Below are 20262 nucleotides of genomic sequence, written 5' to 3'. Positions count from 1 at the left end.
CGTTAATATTTATATGATTTTACCTGAGCATGGCATCACCTGTTATAACCCAAAGCATGCAAACCTTCATGAGCATGTATTGTCCTCGGTTTTACATGTGGCTTTGCGAGGCACTTGTGTTTCCAAAGGAGGAATTTTCCCATCATACCACTTTAGGAACATATACAGATATCAAGTTAGTTGAACCCAAATGTTCCAAAGAATCTTACATGACTTGTTACTTTCAGTGGACAGTACTTCTAAATCCCAGGTTTAGTTTCCTTCTTGTTGAACTCTACAACTATTAAAAAGAAATGTAAGAATAGCTTTTTGTGGGAAATTTCTAATAAACTTGCTTCTTAAGTACCTCTGTGTCCATAAATTTGTGGTTTAAAAATATTGGGCTGATTTTGACATTTTTAGGTTTAAAGAAAATTGAGCCTATGGTACAGTGTGTCTCATATACCCACCTTCTTCAGTTTTCTTACCAACATCTATGTTAGTGTGGGTGCTTGTATAGAGTTAATGGATCAATTGCAGCATATTATTAATTAAGGTTTAAAGCTTATGACCTCCTCATATACAGGCTTATAAATATGTGTCATCATGTGGAATCATATAGAATCATACAGAATATGATATCTTAAAAACCTGTCCTTTCCTTCTTCCAGGCCCAAACCTCTGGCTTTGTATTCTCTGCACCTGTTAACCCAAATGTGGCAAATATTGTTTAATATGTAAAGTCCCCCCTTTACAAAAGCAAAGTAGCACAGTGGCCATGCAGAATACACAAGGGCTGCCTCAATCTCATGATTGATCCCTTTGTAGACACCTAACTACAGAAAGAAACTGGGTTTAATGAGGTGTCCACTGCACAGGCTGTCTACTCAAACACACCCAGAGTTCTCATTTAAATATTTTTAAAAATTAAAATTAAAGTGAAGCAACATAGCAGATATTTATTGTATCCCGTTCTTGGTTTTTGTTTTCTAGGATCTTGTGTTTTTTCCTGTTTAGTTGAGCTGTAAACAGTAAGGTGGTGGTTATACCCATGTGGGTATTTATAGTTGACTACTGATACAATCTTTTTTTGTACTGGAAGTGAAATATATGTTTTTATAACACTAGCAATGCTGTGATAAAAGTGTTCTGTAAACCAAAATTGCTATATAAATATTATCTTAATATAATAGCATGTCTGTTAAATTATGTATGTTACCCCTAGCCCTCTGAATTTCCCGGGATGAAAGTGGACCTCCACTGAATCCTTGAGAAACACTATCTCCCTAAGGTATCATGCTGCCTTCTCATGTGCTGTAGGCCAGATGCAGCTCTGAAACAATTACAGTAATGAAAGGATGAAATCATGATGGAAACTGTTCCATAAGGTGTCACGACCCAAAGTGCTGCCCTGTGTCCCTACTACATTTCCCCCTGTTAATCTCTCTTTAGTTTTTTCTTCTTCACCTCTTACAGGATTCTATCTTCAATCTCCTTTCCTTCCTTGCTAGTTCAAACTGTAACTGACGATGGGTTTTCTTCTCGACTGGCTTCATTTTTGCTGTTCTTCCAGGAGAAAAATCTATTACCTGCCCCGCCGGTACAAGTTCATGAGCAGGTTAGTAGCTCGCTCTGTCCCTGTGGTGTTGCATGCTGACTACTATACCTTAGCAATGACAAGGATCAACAAGCCCAGGAAGATGGTAGATGATACAGTGACTATCAAGTACATTCCAAAAATCACATTTTCACATTAGCCTGAAAAAATTTGCAAATGTTCTTCTCAGAGTTGCCCCACTTCAGCGGCACACCTGGGAGCATGCACAAAGTATCTGCAAGTGTGTTGAGGTTGTTGCTTGTTTAGCCTGCCTGTAAAAATCGATTGCCCCAAATTCCAGCCAATTGAAGGCATTTTAGCCTAGAAGTTGTTGTTTTCCACATAAATTTCTCCCTCCACTGTTTGTGAGAATTTGAAGTGCAAGTGGTCACTCTGCCAAAAAGCTGAGACTTCTTGGTATCAGTGACATTTGGTTGATACAATATTCAGATTGCACTGGAGAGCTCTTATGGCACTCTGCATGGAAAGAGAACCATTGGATGAACACTGTCCTTACTGTAGTTTGTATCCTTCCAAAGCTTGTTTTCCTTGTTGTTCCATTAGAAGCCAAGGGGGAATGCCAGAGGTATCCTCTACTTAGCTTCACTTTTCGATCATTGGTGCCTCTAAATTAAAAATCTTAATTGGTCTTATATACCTACTCACCCTGAGCCAAAATTGATGGCTTAAATAGGGATCCCTTGGGTTTCCCTGAAAATCATTAAGGCAATTCAATTCAGTGTGGTTCAATATGTAGATCCACTTTTTATAGTCTATATGTAACATAAAGAATATCTAACATATATTCTTTATATTCTATTTATAGTCTGTGTAGATTGGTAGATAATGTACTTCAGTGGGTGTCCTCAAGTATGTACGTACCAGCAGAGTATGGCAAGAGAAGCAGCTTCCACAGAAACTATGATATGATTCTTCAACATTTCCCTGTGCAGCTCTTTCATTAGGCAATAGGTATGGCATTTTCACTCACCATGATTTAGATCACTCCCTTACCATAGAATTCTCTTTGGTAGAAGTTTTGAACCACACTCAAGCCCATGTTGATAGTTTTCAAGTCTTAGCCAGCGGCAGAATTATCTGGAAACTTTAAAAGTGAAGATTTGTGGTCCTCACCCCACCCCACCTCTGTTTCTACCTCTGTAAAATGAAAACACTTCATTTCTACCATTTGGGGTTCCTGGTGCTTCGTGTGTAGCCTGTGTTCCTAAGTGTTATCTGTTAGTGATTGCCACATGGGATATTTGTGAAAGTAGCCTCAGGTGGGTATGTTCTCCTTTTCCACCTCTTATCTCACTCTCTTCTTGTTTCTTCTAAAGAATAATCTTCTAAGTCTAGCAAGTCCTGATTTTATTTACCAAGTAACCATTTATACTCAATGTAGTCTCTACCTCTGTGCCGCTCTTTGCATAGCCGTGTGACTTATACCTCAGGGTCATACTGGACTCTGCACTCCTCTTACCAGCCTCTTGAATTCTGCATGTGCTGCGCCATTTCTAGAATCTATTTGATGCTCTTCATGCCCACTACCATTCCTTAGCTGAACTTTAATTACCTCTTGTCTATCTTAGATCATTTTATATTCCTGCCTCTGTTCTGACAATTTGAAAGAAAATTGTCCTCTGTGGCCAAAATGAAGTGAAAAGACTTGGCTTAAACAAGACCTGGATAAACTTTCTTCAGTCAACCTCCTTGTCTATATCAATGCGCATGGCTCCCAAAGCCTCATGCAGCTTGCATTTACAAATTGTTACAGAGTAGTCTTTCTGGATAGTGCTTTCTTTGCTCTCACCAGGATAATACCTACCCAGACCTCAAAACTCAGTTCCCACAATTGGCCTTTCTGAGTAGGTCAAAGATACCTCTTTTCTTTCTCCTACAGGTACCTGTTAGTCCCATCACCTCATCCTGCAGCCCACTGCAGAGATTCTCTCTCCTCACCAGGATGCCATGGCAATCTAAGGATAGCACATTCTGTTTCACATTTTCAGCATCCAGTACCTAATATGTGGGGTGAATGAATTCATGAATCTCATATATGTGCAAGAAGAGTGGAGTGGGAGGAAAGGTATACACACAGATTGCACATGCACACACAGATACACACAGATTACATACATACACACATATAAATACACACATACACTACACACCACACACACACACACACACACACACACACACACACACACACAGTGAAGTTGGAGGAAAGGTGGGCACGCACATACACACACAGATACACACAGATTGCATACATACACACATATAAATACACACCATACACACACACACACACACACACACACACATACATATATACACACTACACACCACACACCACATACACAATAGAGTGGGAGGAAAGGTGAGCACACCCATACACACATATCACACAATACACACCCACACACCACATACATATACACACTGCACACACATCACACATCACACATCCATACACACCCATACATATACACACTGCACCACACACATAACCAAGTCTGTCTAAAATGGAAGACACTGACTTGTTTTTCCCTCCAACTTTTATTTGATTTAGAAACAAGATTGTTTTACGTGTCAATCCCAGTTCCCCCTCCCTCCCCTCCTTCCCTGTCCCCCAACTAATACCCTACCTATCCCATACCCTTTCTGGTCCCCAGGGAGGGTGAGGCCTTCCATAGGGGGTCTTCAGAGTCTTTCATATCATTTGGGATAGGGCCTAGGTCCACCCCCATGTGTCTAGGCTCAGGGAGTATCCCTCTATGTGGGTTGGGCTCCCAAAGTCCATGCCTATGCTAGGAATAAGTACTGATCTACTACAAAAGTCCCCATAGATTTCTGAGGCCTCCTCACTGACACCCACATTCATGGGGTCTGGATCAGTCCCATGCTGGTTTCCCAGCTATCAGTCTGGGGACCAAGAGCTCTCCCTTGTTCAGGTCAGCTGTTTCTGTGGATTTCACCAGCCAGGTCTGGACCCTTTTGCTCATCACTCCTCCTTCTCTGCACCTGGATTCCAATTCATTTCAGTGTTTAGCTGTGGGTGTCTGCTTCTACTTCCACCAGCTGCTGAATGAAGGCTATAGGATGACATATAAGTTAGTCATCAATCTCATTATCAGGGAAGGGCATTTAAGGGAGCTTCTCCTCTGTTGTTTGGATTGTTAGTTGGTGTCATCTTTGTAGATCTCCAGACATTTCCCTAGTGCCTGATTTCTCTTTAAACCTATAATGTCTCCCTCTATTATGATACCTCTTATCTTGCTGTCCTCTATTCTTCCCCCGACTCAACCTTTCTGCTCCCTCATGTCTTCCTCACCCCTCCTCTTCTCCCCTTCTCTTTCTCCTAGCTCCCTCTCCCTTCCCTCCATGCTCCCAATCTGAGATCTGAGACACTGACTTTTGACTAAAATATTTGCTTAGCAATGGAAGATGAGTAGAAAAACTTGAAGACTTAAATGATGGCAGAAGGAAACAGAATCTCAAAGTTGGTTGAGACACTGAGATTCTAAGTCCAGTCTTTCATGAGATTCTGAAACCACTGCTGTGTGGTCATCCAGTTCATATTTGAACATGCTGGAAACAGGGACATTAATAATGCATAATACATTCATAGTACTCTGATAACCAGAAAGTTCTTTAAAATAAGCTACAGTAGTTATTCTCTCATGCTCCTTCATTCCCATTCTCTGTGCTCTCTTGTTCTTTATCCCTTCTCCCTCCCTCTCCTTTCCTCTACCCATTTTCTCCTGTCTCTTTAGCTTTCATTTTTAATCATAACTCTACCTTCTGAATAAACAAAAAAATCAAATTAAATAAAATTGTTAAATTTTAGGCAAAGGGTTTGCACTTCACAGGTGTTTGAAGATTGAGAGTTGAGAAGAAACCTCCCCTACTTCTGAGAAAAACTACAGCTGCAGGCAAAAGTAGAATGGAGATGCAGCAGATATACGTGTGAGATGAGGTAGATAGTGACTTTCTTTTAGTAATGCTGCCTTATTAGCTGGGAAGTGATAGCACACGCCTTTAATCCCAGTGCTCAGCAGGCAGAGGCAGGAGGATATCTGAGGTTGAAGCCAGCCTGGTCTACAGAGTGAGTTCCAGGGTAGTCAGGGCTACACAGAGAAACCCTGTTTCAAAAAATCCTGAATTATAACTCAGTACATTGCAGGAACATTCATGTCCTGGAGGTGATTGAAACTTATATGAAGCCACCCAAGTGAAAAGTAAAGCTAGATAATCCAACTGGACATGAGCAGCATAGAAGCCATAACTCTAGCCAGGAGCATGTATGGGATTTCCAGAAAAAGATACAAAGACTAAAAAGAAGGGACCCAATTGCAAATTCTCTTAAAATCTGAATTAAGGGGACTAGAAGAGACAGGAGAGGATGAACGGAAGACTCTGGAGACAAGGGGAATGAAGAGCAGGTGATATCAACAGAACCAGAAACAAGTTTACATAGGGGTGTGTGTTCTCCAGCTTCTGATGGGTGGTGACAAATGAGAATCTATTTATCACATCTACAAGTCATTAATGATAGCCATAGTAGCAGTTTCTATGGAAACAGCATTCTCAAATATGCATTGGAATTACTCAAAAGCTACTAAAAAGGCAGATTCTGGGTCCATCCTCAGGATTTCTGATTCAGTAGGCCTAAATGCAGTTGATACATTACATTTCTCTTAAACACTAAGTGATGTTGATGCTGCAAGGAGAGAACCATGTTTTTGTTGTTGTATCTTCCTGGTTGTTTGAGACAGAATCTCACTGTGTAGTTGGGCTGGCCTGGAATTCACTATGTAGTGCAGACTAACTTAGAACATGCAGAAATTCTTGTTCTTCAGCCTCCCAAGTTTGAGATTATAGGCAGACAACACACAATGTGCTAAAGGCAACATGATTTTAGGAATCATGCCTATAGAATGGAAGTTATTAGAAAAGCTTCATAGGCAATGAGTGTTCCCTTCTGTCTTAATAAGGAGTGTGGAAGATGGGAAAGAAAGGAAAGATTTAGAACAAGTGTCAACAGGAGAGAAGAGAAGACAATTTGTGACCATGCTCTTCAAGTATGAAGAGAACATAGTTTAAGTGAACAGAGCTTGCTTCTGGAGCTAGAAGAATGGCTTAATACACACTAACCACTATCATAGAAAAGTTGATATCCAGTGCAGAAATTACCATCGTGGACCAACAGAGACAATGGCACATACTGGAAGAATGTGTAAGAATAAAAGAAAAAGGAACTCAAGTTATGGTAGCAAGTATGACACATTGGTTGGGCAAGGCTGCCATGAAGCATTTTATTTTGGACAGCACTGGAGTGATAGCACTTTCCAAAGCCCAGTGTCTAGTGGCTATTTTAAAATGCAGTTAAGAAGAAAGTATGATGTATGTTTTACTCAGTGATTCACCCCAGGAAAGACTAGTTGAAATGATGAAAAGCATACAACCCTTGTAGTTAACTCTGAAATTCAAGTTCCAAAGCACAGCCGCCACTTATGATATTAATAGCACCCCAGCAACAAAACACTTGACTTTCATCGTTCTGAAATCCTCTTAGCATACTGTATGTGGGCACTCAATTTATTCTTTTATTTCATCTATATAAATTGCATTCAATCCCATTAACCCATGAATGTACTCTCTAACCCAACTCTCCTTTAAGGATAAACATATAAAAAGTCTGAAGTTTTTAGTGAGAACAAAACACCCTTTCATAAACATCTTTATATCAAAAACTCACCCAACTCCCATAAAACATCCTCAGGTAGCTCAGACTCATATATTTGTAATAAGTGCCTATTAGTCCCCGTGCCTGGTCTATTAAACACTGCTTTGATTCTAATCTCTAGGCAGGTTTACAGGCATTGTAAATTATCTATCCAATAAAGAGGGAGAGTTTATAATCTTTTCTTTGCCTGATTTTTTTCAGGATAAAATGATTGTGGAAAGCAATCTTCAGAAAATATTACAAAGTAACAAATGTGATTATTGTGGGCAGCTATGGTTGAAGCCTCATAATTCTCCCTCCACCCCCACTGTGGGCATTCTGCCTAAGCTTATCCTTTATTATACTAGACAGGGGGAATGCTAGGCCCTATGCATTATAGGATCTGTTTATTACAATCATATCAGATGGGCATACTAGCAGAATGAGAAATGATTTGTATATTTCCATCCCAACTATTAAAATTTAATGCATGCAAATGTTCCAGGGCCCGTGGACTCATCTATAAGGTATTTAGACTGTGCTCCAAATAGGAGTCCTGTGACCTAAAAGAGTGGCATTAGCTTCCAAAGACACCTAATTTCTAGCCAAGGAGATGCTGTGAATGCAGGGAATACTGGCTCTAAGAAGAGGAAAGGGAAGCCCAAGCCTCCTGTTCTCTATTGGCAGTGAAGGAGGACTTCACTTCCAGCAGATGAGAGCTATGAGCTAAGAAAAACTACTAAATAAAGCTCATCTATAGCCTTCCTCTATCACATCATCTCTCCAAATGTACTATTAGAATATGGGTCTATAATATACTAGTCTAGGGGAAAGCAAGTGTCTCTAAAGAAGGCCTGGTTCGCTCCTGCACTTAATACTCAAGGAACACTGCAGGAATAGGGGGCTGGAAGAATGTAAGAGCCAGAGAATCGGGGAGTTTGCTGTGAGACTGTGTTGCCTACTAATGTCAGCCATAAAGTCTCACAAACATGATCACCCACACATGAATTGAACAAGGATGACACCAGTGACCATACCAGACTAGATAAGGAAAAGCCTGTGAGGTCTCAACCCTGTACAAAGAACTAGAGGCAACTGAAGAAGGCTGGGAGTGAGAGAAGTGGTCTTCCCCAGGGATGAGCATACCAACTGGGTGTCCAGTGCCAGATGTTCAGTCCTGAAAACACATATTCAAATAACATTATATGGAATTAGCACATTAAATTTAAGAAAGTATATGTATATACATATAGGCAGGTGGTAACGATTCGTGAAAAAGAGGGCACGAATTTGAAGGAGAGTGGGAAAGGGTTTGTGGTAGTTTGAATGTAATTGTCCCCCATAAGATTATAGGGAGTGGCACTATTTGGAGGTGTGGCTTTGTTGGAGTCCGTATGGCCTTGTTGAAGGAAGTGTGTCACTGTGGAGGTGGACTTAAGGTCTCATATATGCTCAAGCCACGCCCAGTATCACAGACCACTTCCCATTACCTGTTGGCCAAGATGTAGGAATCTCAGCCCCTCCTCCAGCACCATGTCTGCCTGCACACCACTATACTCCCAGCCACCATGCTCCCTGCCATGATGATAATGGACTAAACCTCTGAAACTGTAAGCCACCAACTCAATTAAATGTTTTCCTTTATAAGAGTTGTCATGGCCATAGAGTCTCTCTACAGCCTAGAAACCCTAACTAAGACAAGGTATATGGGAAGGTATGGATGGAAGAAAGGGAAAGAGAAATGTAATTACAGCATAATTTCAAAAGTAAATTTTTAAAAGGGTATGTTTCATAAATTTTGTTTGATCAAGCCACTACTATTGACTTCCTCCAGGTATTTAGGGTCCAAAGAAAAGATGTTCTTCTTGTACTTCAGGATATGTCTACAGCTATATGCAAGTTGGGGTCATGCATAGAGATAATTTATAATGCCTGGAGTAAGGACGGTCCTTTGCATGTGACCTTTTCTCTAGTCACCACCATTCCTAAGGGTCCCAGGGTTTACATGAAACCCGCCTAAGATCCACCATGGGAGGTCATTCATTCAGAGCTAGCAGACGTGCCTGCCTATTTGCTTGTGTTTCTTTTCATGTGTTTTTTCCAGAACCTTCCCTACCACAAAGACTAGATTACCCCAGACTTACCATCCAAAGACATTTATATAAAAGTAACTCACCTTGTAGTTCAGATATTAACTTGTGCTCAGGCCACACAAGTCCAAGTAGTGATCCATCTCCTCTTTATTGATTTGCTTATATAGTCAGTAAACAGGATAAACAGAACAAAATTACAATATATCCAAGAAAAATCAATGCTAAATCAGTAATCCAAGGCCTTTGTGATGCCCCTACCACCCCCACCCCAGGACCCATCTGCAGGCAATAGAATTTGGGAAGTAAGCCACTCTCCTATTCTAAGAGATGAATGGAATGCTTCCTGGTTCACTCACTTTGCCCCTTTAATATATCACAGTAAATTTCAGCTTTACCTGCCTTGAGATGTTTGTTAGAGGTGATACAGGTCAGACAACCCTCACTTATAGGGGCTGATTGTAACCTTTTGATTTCTATTGGAACTCTGTACTTCAAAATCCTGTCATCATCATTTTCTTTATCCTAGGAACCAGCATTAAGTGGAGCCCTTTGCACATCCAAGGAATTGTGTAAGCATTGACAGTCACTATCCTGGTTAATGCTCACACCATCTTATAGGCTAAGCACCTTCAACTCAGGGAGGTTTTGGCTTAGTCCTTCATGCTCTCCCAGCATCTCACTCAGTGAATTGGCACCTAGACTGTGAATCAGCTTCTAGTCAACTCCAAACTCATCTCTATATGTGGAAGACTTTCTACTCAATGCAACAAAGAAAGTTATTTAGTACATTCATTTAACAATGATATGCCCATGATATTACTGTCTAACCCTCATCAACACAGTATTATTAGCATAAAGAGTACATAATTGGTGACCATTTTGGAGATAATGACACTAAGGTTTGATGAGGGTGAACATCGTATGGCAGGACTCGCTGATACACAGTCAGACTGGAGAATCCCAGCACAAGCCCCATGCTTTCCAGCCCACTGGCTTTCACCTTCTCCCTCCTTTGCACGGCTGAAGTCTGAGATTGGCAGTTTGGGGACAGAAGTGTTTGTAAGAGCAGCCCAGGGGAGCTCACATTCACTGTGTCCTTGTCACAGAGACACGGTCTCTTCTCCCTGCCTGGGAAGTGGGAACACACTAGTGGAGTGACAGCCTTATTACTTTGGGAGCCTGGCTAGCCACAGCCTGGCCTTAGGGCAGGTCAGAGTAACACTGTGTTTAAGGGCTGTATCCACATTACACATGACCACAAACTGTGCTGCACAGACCAACATAAAACTAATAACCTGATTTGTAAGTCCTATTGTTGAGCTTATCAGCTGATTTCTTTGCTCAGGGTTTCAAAAGCCAAAATCAAAGGAGAGTTCAGCTGGGCTCTTGCCTGGGTCCTACCTGGACTCCTAGGAAGGTAACTGCATGCAGGATTCTTTTGTTGCTGACACAGTCCCACATTGTACCATCAGAGTGCTGAAAGCAATGTCTTTGCAGGCTGTTAGCAAAAAGTCATTCTTGACTTCTAGAAGGAAGGCCCCCTAGCCCTTCTTGTCCTCAAAGACAGGTCATGTTGATACCTGTTCTTTTGATCTCTCATCACCCCATCTTATCTCTCCTATCTCCACCCAGAGGCAGCTCTCTAACCTTTTAACTCCTCGTGTGGTTAATTAATCCCATCAGATTCATCCACAATGTTCTGCCCTAAGTCCTACAGCTGTGCTTCTAACTTCAAAAGCTCTGGAACCACAGTGCCTAGTATACAAGTTCCTGGCATGAGAGTGAGAATACATTTGGGAGCCGTTCTACCAACCAGGAGAAACTATGCAAGCTGCTGGCCTTGTTGGAGTGCTTATCATTGTGAAAAGCATAGATCACGGAGTGTCTTCTAGAACCTGGGTGGTTCATGCTTCATTCTGCATCTGTTCAGGCTTTTTTGCTCTTTTTTCATTTTTTTAGTTATTTTTAATTACTCATATTTAGTATCCATCCCATTCTCTCATGCTCCCATTCCCATCCCCCTGCTCCTCCCCAGGGATAGTGAGGCCCTCTACCAAGGACCTTCAAAGTCTGTCATATTGTTTGGGGGAGGGTCTAGACTCTCCTTGCTGTATCTGGGCTGCAATAGTATCCCTCCGTAGGCAATGGGCTCCCAAAGTCCATTCATGCTCTAGGGATAAAGACTGGCTCCACTGTTAGAGGTCTCATAGACTGTCTTGGACTTCTAGCTGGCACCCACATTCAGAGGGTTGGGTTTGGACCAATGCTGTTTCCCCAGCTTTATGACTAGGGTCTCCATTCTATCAGTAGGTCAGGTCCACTGTTTCTGCCCCATCTTGGCTCCTTTGCTTAACTCTCCTCCCTCTCCACAACTGAATTCCAGTAGTATGGTTCACTGCTCAGCCATGGGTGTCTGTTTCTGCTTCAAACAGCAACTGGATGAAGACTCTCCTTCCTCTCCCTGCCAGGGCTCCAATTTGGTCAGGGGTTCCTGTCCCCATCCCCTTCTTCGAGGGACTATGCAATCTTCACTTGGGGTCCTCCTTGTTTCCTAGCTCCTCTGGCAGTGTGGAATGTAGGCCAGTGATCCTTTGATCTATATCTAAAAATAAAAAAATGAGTGAGTACATACCATGTTTATCTTTTTGTGATTGGGTTACCTCACTGAGGATGTTTTCTTCTCGTTCCATCCATTTGCCTGCGAATTTCAAGATTCCATTGTTTTTTTTCCACTGAGTAGTACTCCATTGTGTAAATATACCACATTTTCTCTATCCATTCTTCAGTTGGGGGCCATTTAGGTTGTTTCCAGGTTCTGGTTATTACAAATAATGCTGCTATGAACATAGTTGAACAGATGTCCTTATTGTATGAGTGTGCATTCTTTGGGTATATGCCCAATGAGACTGATTCCCGTTTTCCTGAGAAACCACCATACTGATTTCCAAAGTGGTTGTACAAGTTTGCACTCCCACCAGCAATGGAGGAGAGTTCCTCTTTCTCTACATCCTCTCCAGCATAGATTTTCATTGGTGTTATTGATTTTAGCCATTCTGACAGGAATAAGATGGTATCTCAGAGTGTTTTTGAGTTGCATTTCCCTGATGCCTAAGGATGTTGAGCACTTTCTCAAGAGTCTTTCAGCCATTTTGGATTCCTCTGTTGAGAGTTCTCTATTTAGTTCTGCACTCCATCTTTTAATTGCATTGTTTTGTGTTTTGGAGACTAGCTTCTTGAGTTCATTGTATATTTTGGTGATCAGGCCTCTGTCACATGTGGGATTGGTGAATATCATTTCCCATCTATGGGCTGGCGTTTAGTCTTTCTGACTGTGTCCTTTGCTTTACAGAAGCGTCTCAGTTTCAGGAGGTCCCATTTATTAATTGTCAATCTCAAGGTTTGAGCTACTGGTATAATGTTCAGAAAACGGTCTCCTGTACCAATTTGTTCAAGAGTGCCACCTACCTTCTCTTCTAGGAGGTTCAGTGTGACTGAAATTATGTTGAGTTCTTTAATCCATTTGGACTTAAGTTTAGTGCATGGCAATAGATATGGATCAATCTGCAATCTTCTACATGTCTGAATCCAGTTATGCCAGCACAATTTGTTGAAGATGCTTTCTTTTTCCCATTGTATAAATATAGCTTCTTTGTAAAAAATCAGGTGTTCATAGGTGTGTAGGTTAATATCAGGGTTTTCAATTCCATTGGTCAACCTGTGTATTTTTGTGCCAATACCAAGCTGTTTTCAGGACTATGGCTCTATAATAGAGCTTGAGTCAGGGATGGTGATGCCTCCAGAAGTTTCTTTATTGTACGGGGTTGTTTAGGCTATCCTGGGTTTTTTGTTTTTCCATATGAAGTTGAGTACTGTTCTTTCAAGGTCTGTGAAGAATTGTGTTGGGATTTTGATGGTAATTGCATTGAATCTGTAGATTGCTTTTAGCAAATTGCCATTTTTACTATGTTGATCCTACCTATCCAAGAGCATGGGAGAACTTTCCATTTTATGGTATATTCTTTAATTTCTTTCTTTAAAGACTCAAAATTCCATCAAGATGAAGTCTCAATCCTGAACATCTATGCCCCAAATACAAAGACACCCACATTTGTAAAAGAAACACTACTAAAGATCAAATCACACATAAAACCTCACACACTTATAGTAGGAGACTTCAACATCCCACTCTCACCACTAGATAGGACCACCAGACAGAAACTTAACAAAGAAACAAAAGAACTAATAGATGTTATGACCCAATTGGGTTTAACAGATATCTATAGAACATTCCATCCAAATACAAAACAATTTACCTTCTTCTCAGCGCCACATGGAACCTTCTCTAAAATTGACCACATACTTGGCAACATAGCAAACCTCAACAGGTAAAAAAAAATTGAAATAACCTCCTGTATCTTATCTGACCACCATGCTTTAAAGTTAAATTTAACAACAACACAAATAACAGAAAACCTACAAACTCATGGAAATTAAGTAACATCCAATTGCACACTTCCTGGGTTGAGGAAAAAATAAAAAATAAATTAAAGATTTCCTAGAATTCAGTGAGAATGGGGACACAACATACCCGAACCTATGGGACACTTTGAAATCAAGGCTAAGAGGAAAGTTCATAGCGCTAAGTGCCCACATGAAGAAACAGGAGAAATAATCACACTAGAGAATTAACAGCACAACTGAAAGCTTTAGAACACAAAGAAGCCAATACACCCCCGGGGAGCAGACACCAGGAAATAATCAAATTGAGGGCTGAAATCAATAAAATGGAAACTAGGAAAACCATACAAAGAATCAATATAACAAAGAGTTGGTTCTTCGAGAAAATCAACCAGATAGACAAACCTTTATCCAAACTTAACAAACAGAAGAGAGTGAACATGCAAATTAATAAAATCAGGAATGAAAAGGGGGACATAACAACAGACACTGAGGAAATCCAGAGAATCATCAGGTCATACTTCAAAAACCTATATTCCTCAAAATTTGAAAATCTAAAGGAAATGGACAATTTTCTGGACAGTTTTCACTTACCAAAATTAAATCAAGAACAGATAAGCAACTTAAATAGACCAATAACCCCTAATGAAATAGAAGCAGTCATCAAAAATCTACCAACCAAAAAAAGCCCAGGGCCAGATGGCTTCACTTCAGAATTCTACCAGAAATTCAAAGGAGAGCTAATACCAGTACTCCTCAAATTGTTCCACACAATAGCAGCAGAAGGTACATTGCCAAGCTCTTTTAATGAGGCTACAATTACCTTGGTAACCAAATCACACAAAGATAAAACAAAAAAAAAAGAGAGAATTGCAGACCAATATCCCTCATGAACATCGACACAAAAATATTCAACAAAAATACTGGAAAATCGAATCCAAAAACACCTAAGAGAAATCATCCACCGTGATCAAGTTGGCTTTATCCCAGGAATGCAGGGATGGTTCAACATAAGAAAATCTATCAATGTAATCCACCATATAAACAAACTGAAAATGAAAAACCACATGATCATCTCACTAGATGCTGAAAAAGCCTTTGACAAAATCCAACATCCCTTCATGATAAAGATCTTGGAGAGATCAGGAATAACAGGAAGATACCTAAACATGATAAAAAACAATGTAGAGCAAACCAACAGCCAACATCAAACTAAATGGAGAGAAACTCAAGGTGATTCTTCTAAAATCAGGAACAAGACAAGGCTGTCCACTCTCTCTGTATCTCTTCAATATTGTACTTGAAGTCCCAGCTAGAGCTAAGACAACAAAAGGAGATCAAGGGGATACAAATTGGAAAGGATGAAGTCAAACTTTCACTATATGATAGTTTTCATAAGTGACCTGAAAAGCTCTACAAGGGAACTACTACAGCTGATAAACACCTTCAGCAAAGTGGCAGGATACAAGGTAACTCAAAAAAATCAGTAGCCCTACGATATACAGAAGGTAAATGTGCTGAGAAAGAAATCAGAGAAACATCACCCTTTACAATAGCAACTAACAACATAAAATATCTTGAGGTAACACCAAAAAAAAAACAAAAACAAAAACAAAAAACGAGAAAGACCTGTATAGTAAGAAGCCCAATGCTCTTTGTTTTTTCTTTTTCTTTTTTTAATCCTTTAATTACTACTCATATTTACATATCCACCCCCCCATTCCCTCGCCCTCCCATCCTCCCATGTTCCTCACCAACCCCCCCAACCCATCCCTCAACTCCTCCCCAGGGATAGTAAGGCCCTCCACCAGGGATCTTCAAATTCCATCATATCCTTTGGGGGAGGGTCTAGACCCTCCTTGCTGTATCTGGGCTACAAGAGTGTCACTCCATAGGGAATGGGCTCCCAAAGTCCATTTGTGCTCTAGGGTTAAAGACTGGCTCCACCGTTAGAGGTCCCATTGTCTTGGCCTTCAACTAAGAATCCAGGCAGTGGTGGAAAAAAATGCCATTGATGCCCTTCCCCTATAATGAGATTGATGTCTACCTTGGTTACCATTCCTAGAGCCTTCATCCAGTAGCTGTTCGAAACAGAAACAGGCACCCACAGCTAAGCACCGAAGCCCAATGCTCTTAAACCCAGAAAGTGTCTCGGTTTTATTTGAAACATACTTTTGAAAGTCTTCCACTGTAGTGTTTTGTTTTGTTTGTCTGCTTTTGTTTTATAAGATGGTCTCAGGTAGCCCAGGCTGACCTTGAATGCCCAATCTTCCTGCTTCTGTCTCCTAGGTACTTGGACTACAGCTCTGTGGTGTTAAAATCCAGTTCTTTGGCTTCCGGTCACTGTCTTAGTAGCCCTATGTATTCTTTTAGAAATAATTAATGCTTGCTATGTGTCTGGAAACTTCTTCAAAGCTTTTCACATACATCATCATTTATGACCTTCCTAAACACCCTGTTGGTCAAAAAACATGGTGATGATGATGAGGAGGAGGATGGCCATGATGAGGCCAGTCTTTACTATTACCCTGTTTTATAAGTCTTTATTCAGGAAGGTTGGTGGCATTGCTGATAGATAACAAAAACAGGCACAATGGTAACAAGGAACAGCTTCGCCTTCCCTACCAAGCCAATCTCCCCTTGCTTCATTGTTGATTTCCTTTAACCTTCATTTTTCAATTAATTAATCATTCTCATTACTTCACTGTGCTCTTTACTGTCTTCACATTTCATTTAAATTGTGGTGACACAGCTGGCCGATGAAAGCTGCCACTTCATTCCCATTGAGTATTTATGTTTGATTTTCCATACAGCTTCATTTGTTTCTATCCACACCGAGAGCTGTTACCCAGCTGGACTGCATTCATAGTCACTACACACAAAGCCCAGATTCTGCAAAATGCAATTCGATTAGTACTGCAAGCCGGAGATGTGTGACAGGTAAAAGCTCTGTCACAGAAAACCTCTGGTCCAATGTCTCCTTTCTTGAATGAATTATATGAAGCCAAGAGCCATGAGACAGGCAACCAGCTTAATGTAGGGAGTCTAACCTGTTAGTTCAGTGAAGGAAGAAGTCACTGAACTTACACAAGGGAATTTAGACAGGAGGTTGCTGATATATAATTCATTTTGAGTTTAAAAGACAAAGGGAAATGTTGAGAGGCAAAAAAAAAAAACCTTTGTGATAAAGCATCTTAGTTCTTTTTTAAAGTAAAAATTGATTTTAACTTTTTAGGGTAGCATTCAAACTGTTGGATTTCATTAGGGTGTTTTCATGCGTATATGTCATTATATTTTGCTCTTGTTCCTAGGTCTGTTTTGGAAATTATTATGCTCTTCTTAATTTGTGTTTTTGCAAGTCCATTATTGATAAAGAAAATCTGTCCATTTCTATATGTTGATTTTTTTTATTTTGTTACTTTGCAGAAAGTATGTGCCAACTCTAATAATTTTCTGGTTGTGCCTTTAGAGCCTTTTAAATTCAGGGCCATGCCATCTCCAGTTAAGGGCACTTTCATTTCATGTGCTATTTGTGTCCTCTTGTTTCTTTCTCTTTTCTCACTGTCCTAGCTAAGGCAAAGCACTTCGTGGGGGAGAGTAAGCCCGATCCTCTCACTTATACTTTTAAAGGAAATACTTTGTTTTTCCATAGAATGTGGGCATGCATTGTCTAAGGCAGCCTTTATTTTGTTGAGCTATGTTCCTTCCATCCCTGCTTTCTTCAGGACTTTTGTCAAAGGCTTTCTTTGTGTCTATTTAGATAATTTGTGATTTCTGTCCTTAAGTCTAATTACCCAGTATAATGCAGTTATTGTTTTGCATGTGTTGAATTAACCTTGCCTCTGGAATGAAACCATCTTCTCCATGGTATATTACTTTCTTAATGTGTTCTTGAATTTGGTGTGCAAGTATTTTATTGAGAACTTTTATATCTAAATTCATCAGAGACCCTGGTTTATAGTTTTCTTTTTTGGTTGTGACTTACCTGGTTTGGGCATCTTAGTAACCCTGCCTTCAGCCAGTAATCTTGGTGGTATGACTTCTTCTCTGTTGTGAAGCAGTTGGAGAAGAACTGGTCTTTGCTACTCCTTAAAAATTATGTGAATCAGCAGTGAATTTGCCCAGTACTGATCTCTTCTTTGTGGGTGAATTTTTATTACAGCTATAATCCCATTGCTTAGTGTGGATGTGTTTATAGCTTCTTGGTTAATTTTAACAGGTCATATTCATATGTACCTAGCAATTTATCCATTGCTTCAGATTTTACATTTTTAGAATTTAAGAATTTAACGACTCTCTGGACTTCATTGAACTCTTTTTATAGCATTGCTTTTCTATCCATAAATTTGTTAATTTTGTTCTTTCCTCTCATTTTTGGCTAGGAGTTTATCAATCATTTTCAAAGGACTAAATTTTGTTTGATTAATTCTATGTATGCTTATTTAAGGTTTCATTTCATTAAGTTTTGCGCTGATCTCTGTGTTTTTTTTTTCTACCTAATGTTTAGAATTTGGCTTGCTGTTGTTTTTCTAAGACCTCAGGGTGCATTATTAGGTTATTAACAGACTTATCCAGTTATATTCAAAGTTAACATTCATAGTTACAAGCTTTTCTCTTAGAACTACCTCAGCTGCATTCAGAAGGGTCTGATAAATTAGGGACCATTTTAATTTGATTCTAGGAAGTTTTAAATGTCACCCTGATATTTTCATCGACTCACTGGGTATTAGTATTATATTCCTCAGTCTCCAGGTATTGGAGTAGTTTCTGGTTTTCTCTGGCTATTGATTTCTTATTTTATTCCACTATGATCTGACAAGATAGAAAACATTATTTGACTCTGTTTTATTTGTTAGTTTTAATATAGTTTTCTAGGATGAAGTCTATTTTAGAGAGGGTGCCATGGGATGCTGAAAAGACTTTTGTTTTGTATCTTTTGGTCAGAGTGTGCTGAAGATCTCTGTTGGGTCCATTTTAAATAGTGTAGTTTAAGTTAGAAGTTTCTTGGGGCCTTTCGGGTTGGAGGTCCTATCTAAAGATGAGAATATATTACTGAACTATCCACTATTATTGTTTTATTGTGTCAGTATCTATCTGGCCTTACATGCTCATTAAACTCTCTCTCTCTCTCTCTCTCTCTCTCTCCCTTTATTAATATGTAGTGGCTTTATTTCGTCTGGATACATTTGTTTTGAAGTCTACTTTATCATGTATTAGAGTATCTAAGCCAGCTTATTTGCTTGTTAGATTGACATCTATCCTTTGATGCCACCTCTGTGAATATCTTTGGCACTGAAGTATTTTTCTAGAGACAATAGATTGTCAGTTCTATTATTTTATTAAAACTAGCTAATCTTCCCCATCTTTGTTGGTAGTTGAGGTGTTTACATTTAAGTTTGTTACTATTGAGATATGTTTACCAATTCCAGTAATTTTATTGGTTGTTTTTCTGGTTGGTTGGATTATTTGTCCTTTTCTTCCTTGTGTATATATTAGGCAGAAGCTGGTTTCCTGAGCTGAGGAGTTCTGATGTTTTACAGCAGTGATTTTCAACCTTCCTAATTCTGATCCACCAACTATAAAATTATTTTGGTTGCTACTTCATAACTAATCTTGCTACTGCTATGAATTGTAATGTGAATATCTATGTTTTCTGATGGTCTTAGGTGGCCCCTGTGAAAGGATCCTTTGACCCCATAGGTTGAGAACCACCATTCTAAAGGAACCTTGATGCCTGGCTTTTTCATATCCTTATATTTCTAGGTTGCAATTTGTGCATATGGTTGCTTCAATACATCTAATTTGGGGTGATTTCTTATTGAGAAGTCTATTTTTATTTTCAAGCTCATATATATGTATATATATATATATATATATATATATATATACACACATACATATATATATATATATATATATATATATATATATTACATGGAATATATCCCCCATGCTCTTCTAATCTACTTGAAGGCCCACTAAGATTATAAACAAACTGTTGTAAGAGCAAAATGTGGAAGACACAGGAATATACTTAAAATTGACTAAGGTCATCTACTCTATCACCAATAGAAAAAATAGAACCTGGAAAAACTAAGACAAATGTTCTATGAAGATAAAAATTATTTAAGGCAATTGTGTAAATAATGAGTAGGAAAAAGAAAGGAGATGAGGAAGGAGAAAATAAAGGAGAACCAAGTTTAAAATAAAAGAGGAGAGGGAGAGTGGCAAAGAATGTTGTGGAAGGAAAGAGAAAAGAATGAAATGCCAGGAATAAGACAGGAAGCAACCCAAAAGAGAAGTAATGTAAGCAAGACAAAGAAAATTAAAACATGATCTTCAAAATGAAATGAAAATGGTACTAAGAGTAGAGCAGACTGCAAAAGGGGGAACATGGCTCAAAG

At 39.5% G+C, this 20262-nt stretch overlaps 1 protein-coding gene across 1 annotated transcript in view; it reads left to right on the top strand.

Annotated features, from left to right (window-relative positions):
* The window catches only part of Ano4 (anoctamin 4), a 190987-nt gene that overhangs the window by 56647 nt on the left and 114078 nt on the right, over window positions 1-20262 (top strand). The window contains exon 6 of the mRNA XM_035451372.1: window positions 1553-1597. Within this exon, the coding sequence (XP_035307263.1) occupies window positions 1553-1597 (45 nt within the window). The remainder of the gene's footprint in view (window positions 1-1552; window positions 1598-20262) is intronic.

Source organism: Cricetulus griseus (assembly GCF_003668045.3).
Source record: "Cricetulus griseus strain 17A/GY chromosome 1 unlocalized genomic scaffold, alternate assembly CriGri-PICRH-1.0 chr1_0, whole genome shotgun sequence".
Taxonomy (NCBI): Eukaryota; Metazoa; Chordata; class Mammalia; order Rodentia; family Cricetidae; genus Cricetulus; species Cricetulus griseus.
The sequence above is the reverse complement of the archived record's forward strand: the minus strand, read 5'-3'. Positions and strand labels throughout refer to the sequence as shown.